General features: G+C 37.3%; 1 protein-coding gene across 8 annotated transcripts in view; it reads right to left on the bottom strand.

The window, feature by feature from the left end:
* Window positions 1-12163, bottom strand: part of WDPCP (WD repeat containing planar cell polarity effector) — a 270466-nt gene that overhangs the window by 169982 nt on the left and 88321 nt on the right. For all 8 annotated transcript variants that reach the window (XR_013830956.1, XR_013830957.1, XM_079940325.1 and 5 more), the window contains one exon: window positions 615-662. Coding sequence is in view for 6 of the 8 variants with exons in the window: in XM_079940325.1 (XP_079796451.1) it covers window positions 615-662 (48 nt within the window). In the remaining 2 variants the exon portion in view is untranslated. The remainder of the gene's footprint in view (window positions 1-614; window positions 663-12163) is intronic.

Here is a 12163-nt window from a genome sequence, read left to right as displayed (position 1 = left end):
ATATCCTGAGTTCGCAATCTCATCAGATAGGGAACAGAACTGCAACTGAGCCCAGAACAGAAGCTGCTTCAGTCTGTCATCAGAACCATGAAGTTAGCCTATTAGCCACCAAGCTAAGCACACAGGATGCCCACACAAGCCTCACTTCAACAGAGACCAAAACAGGAAGTAACTCTAGCTAGAAAGACCTTTTGGCCCATCATGAAACTTCTGGGATTAACAGGATTAATCAGATAAAGAAAATTGATCACTCACTCAGAAATGCCTATTTCAGATATCAGGTGAGGATCCGGGAGGCCAGCATCAGTGGGACCCATGCATTAACAATGCCCTCTACTGGGACACTGATAAATAAACAAGAATAGACTGTCCAGTTATCAGTCTAATCAGCAGTAAAATGAAAATTTTCAGATTCTGCTATAGCATTTTCTCAATATTGCTTTATTTTATATAGAATAGATATCAACCTCAGCATTTTTCTGAAGAACTGGAGTAACCTTTCTTGAAATTCTAGAATTCATCTAAGACTCATAAAAACAGAGTTTTCAAGTCAGTATTTTATAGTTTAGAATAAAAAGTTTATAAAAATCACTTTAGTAGAACAGATACTTTACCTGGTGGCTCTTTCTTGTCATAATACTGGTAGATCCCGATGTCTCTATCTGTAGAAAGGAAGAAATGACATTAGATTATGGTAAAAAGTTATGGAGAATAAGAAGCCAACCCATACTGTACGGCAGGGTCAGTAGGGCAGGGAGGAGGGCAGAAACAATCTCTTTATGTTACTGGAAATAAAATACTTCAAAAGTATGTGGACATGGGTTTATCTATTCTAGGGATATTCAGGAACTGGATAGTTTATCAGTCCAGTTAGGAAAGAAATACACAAAACTAGAATGGCATGAGGAAAGAAGTGATAAAGAATTGACGCCAAGGAAGACCAACTTTTTTCTCTCATGCTTCCTCTGATATTTTTCACAGGGTGCTACCAAAAGAAACTACCACTAAGCAAGGCGAAATGAAATCAGTGGATAGAATTCTGAGCTGTGGCTTTCTCTTCTCTAATTTAACTCGAGTCTAGTAGGGTATTTGGGAGAAATCTACAGAAAAGAAAGGTTTAGAGGAAGGTGTGGATAAATTATCTGAAGCTTGTTTAGATTCAAAAAACCTTCCAAACCATTCCAATTCGGATGATCTGCTGGGGTTACAAAAGCAAAGCTAGGCTTCCAAGATGCTGAGAGTGATTTGACCATGGAATCCGTTCCTGCAGTTGAATTACAGGAAAACAAAATAATTGTGTCCACTTTCTTCCTATCTGTGAATAGTGAAATATTTCTTTCTTTGAAATAACATTTGTTTCCTTCCATGCAAAATAATTCTAGTTACTAACAAAAGGATACAACTATTTCTAAAGAAATGGAAGCAGTGCAGGCTGCCCCCTAGTGACTGATTGCTCCAAACTTTCTCAAACTGAATGATAAAACTTCCTCAAAAAAGCTATAATTAACTTTTCAAATAGTTTTTCAAAACAGTCAATCATGCGTACTTACTGAAGCTCTATTTTATTCATCATGCCACTAATTGGGACATATAATTTAAAGAATGCAGTTTATTTCTGTTGGTTATATTGAAGATACCTAATAAGGAGTGCCAGGGAAAGGTCATGAGTATGGCTCCTAGGGTACTGATAATATTTTATTTCTTTACCTGGGTGAAGATTTTATGGGTGTGTTCACTTTTTGATAGTTCAAAACATATCTTTATAATCTTTACACTTTTCAATATACATGTAATACTTTTAATAAAAAGATTCTTAAAAAATCCAAGAACCATATGCATTATGTACACAGGCCATATCCTGTGTACATAAAGAATATGTGTACATAATGAATATTCCATGCATCCAAGTATTACAGCTCTAGAATAGAACTATGAGGATAATAAGGGGTCCTGAATTCTATGCACAAGTCTGACCTACTGCATCTGGCCCAGAGTGGGGCTCTTAAAACCGAAGCAGGAATAGAAAGGCATCCACATAAGACCCACGTCCCATGGAGTGCCAGAGCCTAAGCTAGATGAGGAAGGTGTCCACAGGGAAAGTCAGTCTGACATAGTATGTGAGAACCCTAGCAGGGTGAGAAGCACCATTCATAGGAGCAATGGCCTCGTCTTGGGTGTTAGAGGCTGAATAAAGTGAGGAGGACATCCACATACAGGGGCAGCCCAACATAGTGTGTCAGAACGTACACGGGGTGAGAAGGACATCCATGCAGGGAAGGGAACTGTCATAGAGACAGAAGACTGTCTGCATACAGGGTGATTTTAAGTAAATAAAATAAAGATATGGAAGCGTCAGCTTTCCCAGTGAGAGAGAAGTACAAATATAAAAAGAGAGAACATTAGAATGAACCCTGTGGTGATAGATTAGAATTTGAGGTACTGGTATGAACTCATGGTTTTCGATATATTGAGATACAGAAGTGAATGTGTGCAAGTATGTGTGTATGCGTACATACATACATTCCCTAAGCTCTGGCCACTGAGAGTACCTGGGAGCAGTGATACTCCAAGAGCAATGAGTGCACCTAAAGCACACCTTGGCTTCTAGATACTATTCTCCTCTAAAAGGAACCAAGCTCCTTTGAGAATTGGCTGATTCCAGCACTGAGGAAGGGAAAGTATAATAAGAGCCTGAAAGATCTGTTGTGCCAGAAAGAATGGAAATGCTCAAATATTGACAGGGACATGGCACAAAGACAGAGAAGCCAGCTTGCAAGGGGTCCCACTGGCCACATCAGGGACAACTTAAACATCAAAATAAATAATGGTACTAATGGATTAAAATCATTGACTAGAACAGTACCTGAGCCCACAGGGATAAAATAAATTAAAAATATATTTAAAGTTTAATGAGGAATAAGATATTCACATATTTTCAAGGTGTCTCCCTTACAAAATACTAATTAATTCCAAAGAAGAAAGTAACTTTGCAGTGGAGAAACCTAGCAGACATCACCTTAACCAAGTGATCATGAACATCATCAATAAAGACACGAATTGAAATTGTGCACTGCCTGTTAGGATGCATTGAGAATACAGCATCACTTCTGGAATATTCCCACCAGATATGCATAATTTGAACTTACTTATGAGGACACTTCAATGATCTAAATTTAGGGACATACTACAAAATGAGTGGTAAAAAAATCTTCAAAAGTGTTAAAGTCACAAAAGTTAAAAAATAAATTAAAAAAAATTAAAAGGATGAAAGATTTGTTCCAGAATTAAAGAGCATAAAGAGACATGATAACTAAATGTAACATGTCTTTTCTTCTTTTTTTTTTATGTAAGAAGTGGATTTATTTAGAGAGAAACACACTCCACAGACAGTGTGGGCCATCTCAGAAGGTGAGAAAGGCACCAGGGTATGGGGTTGTCAGTTTTTATAGGGGTGGGTAATCTCATAGGCTCGTGAGTGGGAGGCTTATTGCAGCTATTTCAGGAAGGGGTGGGGATTTCCAGGAATTGGGCCACCACCCACTTTTTTGATCCTTATGGTTGGTCTTGGAACTGTCATGACGCCTGTGGGCATGTCATTTAGCATGCTGATGTGTTACAGTGAGGTATACTGAGGCTTAAGGTCTAGTGGAAGTCGACATGTCCACCATCTTGGACCCATTTGGTTCTAATCAGTTTATGTCATGTCCTCGGGCTATGTCATTCTTTCAAAGGTTGTGCCCTGCCTCCTTCCCTCCTGTTTCATTCCCCCCTCAGATATTTTACTCCCATATTCTTATGAGAGCAGAAGGGCAATCGTCCGTCTTCTGTAACTGCTTCAGAGCTGAGTGGGGGGTGTCGACCCTGCCTGTCAGGGAGTAAAAATCTCTGGATGCCTGATCTAGGGGCCCCAGAGGCAGGACAGCTCCTTGTTTTAAGTCAGTATGGGCTGTAATCCTCACATAGCCATCATATTGGTGTGGAACTGTTGTAACTGCTTCCATAGCCTTTCTATGAATCTTGATGATGAAGCACTTTTTGTAAAAGCATCAGAGTACAAAAATATCTATAAATGACCAAAGACTTAAAAGCCATGGTTAAACATCTGATTATAGTGTAATCAATAAAGAAACTTGGTTATAATAACCAGAATTCCAAATGATTACATTTAACTTAACATACCAAATAATCCTAGTTAAATATTTCTCTTTAAGATACCTCAGGGGACCTCTAAGGTACCCCAAAGTTAGCTGGAAATCAAAAGAAACAATTAAAATTTGATATTTGGGAAGTTTGTCAAAAAGTTTTAAAACACTTGGTCAAATAAGATCATAGGTCACTGTGAGACAATACTTATTCCTTAACCAAAGTTACAAAAGATCTCAAAAGCAAATACAAGTCACTTAAAGGCAAAGAAACTCACAATCTGTTGTCAAAAGCAGAATTTCAAGAATACTTTGGAGGGAGAAACCAAACCCAGCCTTGTTCTAGCCCATTCCTAACAAAATCCATTTACCCATCTAAATTCAATCCAGTCTTAGAAAATCCTGATCACACATAACTCTTTTTAGTATTTTTCATTCTTCACACCTTCTTTTACTAAAAAAACCCAAGTAATTCTGAACGAGAACCATTTGCTATAAAAAATGACACTGGAGGAACAACTGGTGAAACTCTGAGTATTAGATGGTAGTACTATTATCATTGTTAATTTCTTGATTTTGATGGTTATATAGATGATGTGGGACAACACATTTTCTATAGGAAATACACACTAAAGTATTTGGGGGTGGTGAGGCATCAGATCTGAAACTTACTCTAAAATGGTTCAAGAAAAAAAATTCTCTGTACTAACAAGTTTTCTGTAAAAGTTTGTGATTACTTCAAATTAGAATAGCATTTATCAAAAAGACAAGAAATAACAAGTGTTGGCGAGGATGTGGGGAATAGGGAACTCTTCAGCACTGCTGGTGGGAATGCAAATCGGTGCACTCACTATGGAAAACAGTATGGAGGTTTCTCAAAAATAGAACTATCATGTGATGCAGCAACTTCACCTCTGGGTATTTATCCAAAGAACATGAAAACACTAATCCAAAAAGATATAGGTACCATTATTTCATGTTCGTTGCAGAATTATCTACAATAGCCAAGATCTAAGTGTCCATCGATGGATGAATGGATAAAGAAGACGTGGTATATATATACAATGTAATACTACTAAGCCATCAGAAGAATGAAATCCTACCATTTGTGACATCTTGAATGGACCTTGAGGGCGTTATGCTAAGTGAAATAAGTCAGAGAAAGACAAATGCCATATGACTTCACTTATATGCAGAATCTTAAAAACAAACAAACAAAACACAAGCTCAAAGATACAGGGAACAGATTGGTTGTCAGAGTCAGGAGGGTGAAGGGGAAGGTGGGTGAAATGGGTGAAGGGGGTCAAAAGGTACAAACTTCCAGTTATAAAATAAACAAGTCATGGGGATATCATGTACAGCATGGAGACTATAGTTAATAATAATGTATTGCATATTTGAAAGTTGCTAAGACAGTAAATATTAAAAGTTCCTATCGCAAGAAAAAACTTTTGTAACCATGTATGGTGGTGGATGTTAACTAGACTTATCAAATCGTCATGCTGTACACCAGAAACTACTATAATAAGTCAATTATACCTCAATTCAAAAAATACTTTAGGGGCTTCCCTGGTGGCGCAGTGGTTGAGAGTCCGCCTGCCGATGCAGAGGACGCAGGCTCGTGCCCCGGTCTGGGAGGATTCCACATGCCGCGGAGGGGCTGGGCCCGTGAGCCATGGCCGCTGAGCCTGCGCGTCCGGAGCCCGTGCTCCACAACGGGAGAGGCCACAGCAGTGAGAGGCGGGCGTACCGCAAAAAAAACACAACTTTAAATGTCAAGCATAATGAGAGCATGTAAGAGGGTTACTAACTTAGTCTAAATGGCAGGGAAGGCTTCTCTAGGTGACTTACTAAAGCTGTGCCCTAAAGAAGAAGTATGACTGCACATGGGTTCAAAGAGAAGAATGCCCCCAGCAGGGAGAATAGATAGCTCTGCTGAAGATCCAGTTGGGGCAGAAGATCTTACTGCCCCCTGGGGCCTTTGTGCACTACTGTCTTTGGTCAGAGCATTCATTTCCTTTTTTCTATCATATTTATACATATTTCAATATAATTTGGTTTCTTGATTATAAAAGTAATATGTTCACTGTATAAAATTGAGAAAATAAGGAAAGAACAAAAAAGTTTAATTTCCGGTATTTCCACTCTTTGGAGACAGCTATTAACAACATTTTGTTGTCTCTCAGAGTTTTTCTCTGAATGTATATTACTAAATAAAAGTCTTATGCTGAAAATGATGTTTAACATTTTTGGTTTTAAATTGTTTTAATTATTGGATAAATATAAAAGATTATATGTAATGTTTAAAAACAAAACACAAGAATATATGTAAAATTAAAAAATACACAAATCTAAAAAAAAGAACTTTTATTATATAAGTTCCAGGTGTACAGCATTAAAATTCAACATCTTACACACTACAAAGTGATCACCACCACAAGTCTAGTTACCATACATCACCATACAGTTGCCCCTTTCAGCCATTTCACCCAACCCCTAATCCCCTTCCTCTCTGGTAACCACTAATCTGATCTCTGTATCTATGAGTTTGCTATTGTTTTATTTTGTTCATTCCTTTGTTAATGTTTTTTAGATTCCACTGAAGAGTAAAAATTACAGGGTATTTGTCTTTTTCCATCTGATTTATTTCATTGAACAAAATACCTTCAAGGTTCATCCATGTTGCTGCACGAGGCAAGATTTCATTCTTTTTTAGGGTATTATTCCATTGTATAAATATAACACATCATCTATATGCATTCATCCATCAATGGACACTCAGGTTGTTTCCATGTCTTGGCTATGGTAAATAATGCTGCAATGAACATGGGGGTGCATATATCTTTTCAAATTACTGTTCTCATGTTCTTTGGATAAATACCCAGAAGTGGAATAGTTGGGTCATATGGTAGCTCTACTCTTAATTTTTTGAGGAATCTCCATATTGTTTTCCATAGTGGCTATACAAATTTATAGTTCCAACAACAGTGTGTAAGGTTCCCTTTTCTCTACAGCCTCTCCAATAAATGTTACTTCTTGTTTTTTTGATAATAGCCGTTTTAACAGGTGTGAGGTGGTATCTCATTGTGGTTTTGATTTGCATTTCCCTATTATTAGTGATGTTGAACATCTTTTCATGTGCCTGTTGGCCATCTGTATGTCTTCTTTGGAAAAATGTCTATTCTGATCCTCTGCCCATTTTTAATCAGTTTTTGTTGTTGTTGTTGTTATTGAGTTTATATGTTGGACTTATCAGATATATGATTGGCAAATGTCTTCTCCATTTTGTTGGTGGATTCCATTGCTGTGCAGGAGCTTTCTAGTTTGATGTAGTCCCACTTGTTTATTTTTACTTTTGTTGCCTTTGCTTTTGATGTCAAAAATCATCTCCAAGATCGATGTCAAGGAGACTACCACCTACATTTTTTTCTAGGAATTTTAAGATATTGGATCTTACATTCAGGTCTTTAATCCATCTTCAGTTAATTTTTCTGTATGGTATAAGATAGTGGTCTAGTTTCATTCTTTTCCATGTGGCTATCCAGTTTTCCCAACACAATTTATTGAAGAGACTATCCTTTCTCCACTCTATGTTCTTTGCTCCTTTGTCATAAGTTAAATGTCCATTTATGTGTGGGTTTATTTCTGGTCTCTCATACCATTTTGCTTACCACAGCTTTGTAGTATAGTTTGAAATCAGGAAGTGTAGTACCTCCAGCTTTGTTACTGTTTCTTAAAATTGTTTTGATTACTCGGGATCTTTTGTGGTTCCATACAAAATTCAGAATTATTTGTTCTAGTTTTGCAAAATGTGCCATTGGAATTTTGGTAAGGATTACATTGAATCTATATAGGCATAACTCTTTTACTGCACTTCACTTTATTGTGCTTCGCAGACATTGCTTTTTTGCAAACTGAAGGTTTGTGGCAGCCCTGCACTGAGCAAGTCGACAGGCACCATTTTCCAATAGCATTTGCTTAATTCATGTCTCTGTCACATTTTGGTAATTCTTGCAATATTTCTAACATTTTCATTACTATTATTTTTTTATGGTGATCTGTGATAAGTGATCTTTGATGTTACTACTGTAATTGTTTTGGGGCACCATGAACCACACCTATATAAGAAGGCTAACTTAAGTGATAAATGTCATGTGTGTGTTTTGACTGCTCCACTGACAGGCTGTTCTCCCATCTCTCTCCCTCTCTTCATGCCTTCCTATTCCCTGAGACACAACAATATTGAAATTAGGCTAGTTGATAATCCTACAGTGGCCTCTAAGTGTTCAAGTAAAAGGAAGAGTTGCATGTCCCTCACTTTAAATCAAAAGTTAGAAACAATTGGCTTTCCTGGTGGCACAGTGGTTAAGAATCTGCCTGCCAATGCAGGGGACATGGGTTCGAGCCCTGGTCTGGGAAGATCCCACATGCCGTGGAGCTACCAAGCCCATGCACCACAACTACTAAGCCTGTGCTCTAGAGCCCATGAGCCACAACCACTGAAGCCCACGCACCTAAGCCCATGCTCCACAACAAGAGAAGCCACTGCAATGAGAAGCCCCTGCTCGCCGCAACTAGAGAAAGCCCATGTTCAGCAACAAAGACCCAATGCAGCCAAAAATAAATAAACAAAAAAATTTAATTTAATTTAACTTTAAAAAAAGAAATGATTAAGCTTATTGAGGAAGGCATGTTGAAAGTCAAGACAGGCTGAGAGCTAGGCCTCCTGAGCCAAACAGTTAGCTAAGTTGTGACTGCAAAGGAAAAGTTCTTAAAGGAAATTAAAAGTGCTACTCCACTGAACACACAAATAATAAGAAAATGAAACAACTTTATTGCTGATATAAAGTTTTGGTGGCCTGGATAGATCAGCCACAACATTCCCTAAGCCAAACCCTAATGCAAAACAAGGACCTAACTCTTTTCAATTTTATGAAGACTGAGAGAGGTGAGGAAGCTACAGAAGAAATGTTTAAAGCTAGCAGAGGTTGGTTCATGAGGTTTAAGGCAAGAAACCGTGTCCAGAACATAAAGGTACAAGGTGAAGCAGCAAGTGCAGATGTAGAACCTACAGCAAGTTATCTGGAAGACCTAGCTAAGATAAAATTAATGAAGCTGGCTACACTAAACAATAAATTTTCAATGTAGACAAACAACCTTCTATTGAAAGAAGGTGCCATCTAGGAATTACATAGCTAGAGAGGAAAAGTCAATGACTGTTTTCAAAGCTTCAACAGACAGGATGACTTTCTTGTTAGGGGCTAATACAGCTGCCAACTTGAAGTAGAAGCCAATGCTCAGCAATCCTAGGGACCTTAAGATTCTGCTAAATCTACTCTATCTGTGCCCTATAAATGGAACCACAAAGCCTGGATGACAGCACATCTGTTTACAACATGATTTAATGAATAATTTAAGCCCACCCTTGAGACCTACAGCTCAGAAACAAAGATTTCTTTCAAAATATTACTACTCATTGACAATGCACCTGGTCACCCAAGAACTCTGATGGAGATGTACAATGAGATTAATGTTGTTTTTATGCCTGGTAGCACAAGCACAACATCCATTCTGCAGCCCATAGATCAAGGAGTAATTTTGACATTCGAGTCTTATGGTTTAAGAAAAACAATTCTTAAGGCTATAGCTGCCACAGACAGTGATTCCTCCGATGGATCTGGGCAAATTCAATTGAAAACCTTCTAGGAATTCCCTGGTGGTCCAGTGGTTAGGACTCAGTGCTTTCACAGCTGGGGCCCGGGTTCAATCCCTGGTCAGAGAACTAAGATCCTGCAAGCCATGTGGCATGGCCAAAAAAAACAGGATAAGAAAAGAAAACCTGGAAAGGACTCTCCATTCTAGGTGCCATTAAGAACATTCATGATTCACGGGAAAAAGTCAAAATAGCAACATTAACAGGAGTTTGGAAGAAGTTCTTTCCAACCCTCATGGATAACTTTGAGGGGTTGAAGACTTCAGTGGAGGTAGTAACTGCAGATGTGGGGAAAACAGCAAAAGAACTAGAATTAGAAGTGGAGCCTGAATATAGGACTGAATTTTGTTGCAATCTCATGAGAAAACTTTAACACTTAGGGAGTTGCTTCTTATGAATGATCAAAGAAAGTTGTTTCTTGAGATGAAATAAGTCTACTCCTGGTATAAATGCTATGAAGATTACTGAAATGACAACAAAGGATTTAGAATATTATGTAAACTTAGTTGATAAAGCAGCAGCAGGATTCTAGAGGATTGACTACAATTTTGAAAGAAGTTTTACTCTGGGTAAAATGCTATCAAACAGCACTACATGCTACAGAGAAATCATGTGTGAAAGGAAGAGTCCATCAATGTGGCAAACTTCACTGGTGTCTTATTTTAAGAAATTGCCACAGGCACCCCAACCTTCAGCAACCACCACCCATCAACACTGAGGCAAAACCCTCCACCAGCAAATAGATTACAACTTGCTGTAAGCTCATACGATATTTAGCATTTTTTAGCAATAAAATATTTTTTAATTAAGGTATGTACAATGTTTTTAAAGACATAATGCTACTGTACACTTAATAGATGACAGTATAGTGTAAACATAACTTTTAGATGCACTGGGAAACCAAAACATTTGTGACTCACTTTGAGATATCTGCTTTTTTGGAGTGGTCTAGAACTGAACCCACAATGTCTCTAAGGTATGCCTGTAGACAGCTTTGGGTAGAATGGACATTTTAACAATATTAATGCTTCCAGTCCATGAACATGGAATATTATTTCCATTTATTTATATATTTTTCAATTTCTTACATCAGCATCTTGTACTTTTTGGTGTATAGGTCTTTCGACTCCTTGGTTACATTTATTCCTAGGTATTATATTCTTTTTGATGCAATTGTAAATGGGATTGTTTTATTTCTCTGATAGCTTGTTATTAGTGCATAGATATGCCACAGACTTCTGTACATTGATTTTGTATACAGCAACTTAACTAAATTCATTTATTAGTTATACCATTTTTTTGGCAGAGTCTTTGGGGTTATCTCTATATAGTATCATGTCATCTGCAAATAGTGAGTTTTATTTCTTCCTTTCTGATCTGAATACCTATTTTCTCCTCACCTAACTGCTATGGCTAGAATTTCCAATATTATGTTGAATAAAAGTGGTGAGAATAGACATCTTTGTCTTATTCCTGATTTTAAGGGAAAAGATTTCAGCTTTTCACCACTGATGTTAGCTTGGGTTTGTCATATATGGCCTTTATTATGTTGAGGTAAATTCTGCTTTACCAACTTTGCTGTAAGTTTTTAGCATAGATGGATGTTGAATTTTGTCAAATATTTTTTTCTGCATCTATTGAGATAATTGTATGATTTTTATCCTTCATTTTGTTAATATGGTATATCATGTTGATTGCTTTGTGGGTGATAAAACATTTTTGTATCCCTGAATCCTACTTGATCATGGTGCACAGTCCTTTTAATGTATTGTTGGATTTGGTTTACCAATATTCTGTTGAGGATTTTTACATGTATGTTCATCAAGAATTGGCCTGTAATTTTCTTTTTTTGTGTGGTGTCCTTGCCTGGTTTTGGTAGTCTAAAATGTTTGGAATGTTTCCCTCCTCTTCAACCTTTTGGAATAGTTTGAGAAGAACAGGTATTAAATCTCTGTTTTGTAAAAATTCACCAGAAAAGCTATCTGGTCCTCTATTTTTGTTTGTTGGGAAGCTTTTGATTACTGTTTCAATGTCCTTACTAGTAATCAGTCTACACAGATTTTCTATTTCTTCATGATTCAGTCTGTAAAGATTGTATCTTTCTAGGAATTTATCTTCTATGTTGTCCAATTTGTTGGTGTGTAACTGTTCACAGTAGTCTCTTATGATCCTTTGCATTTCTGTGGTATCAGCTGTAACTTTTCTTTCATTTCTGATTTTATTTGAGTCCTCTCTCTTTTCTCCTTGGTTATTCTAGCTAAAGGTTTGTTGGTTTTGTTTATCTTTTCAAAGAACTGGCTCTTTGTTT

The sequence above is a fragment of the Stenella coeruleoalba genome, assembly GCF_951394435.1.
Source record: "Stenella coeruleoalba genome assembly, chromosome: 13".
Taxonomy (NCBI): domain Eukaryota; kingdom Metazoa; phylum Chordata; class Mammalia; order Artiodactyla; family Delphinidae; genus Stenella; species Stenella coeruleoalba.
The sequence above is the reverse complement of the archived record's forward strand: the minus strand, read 5'-3'. Positions and strand labels throughout refer to the sequence as shown.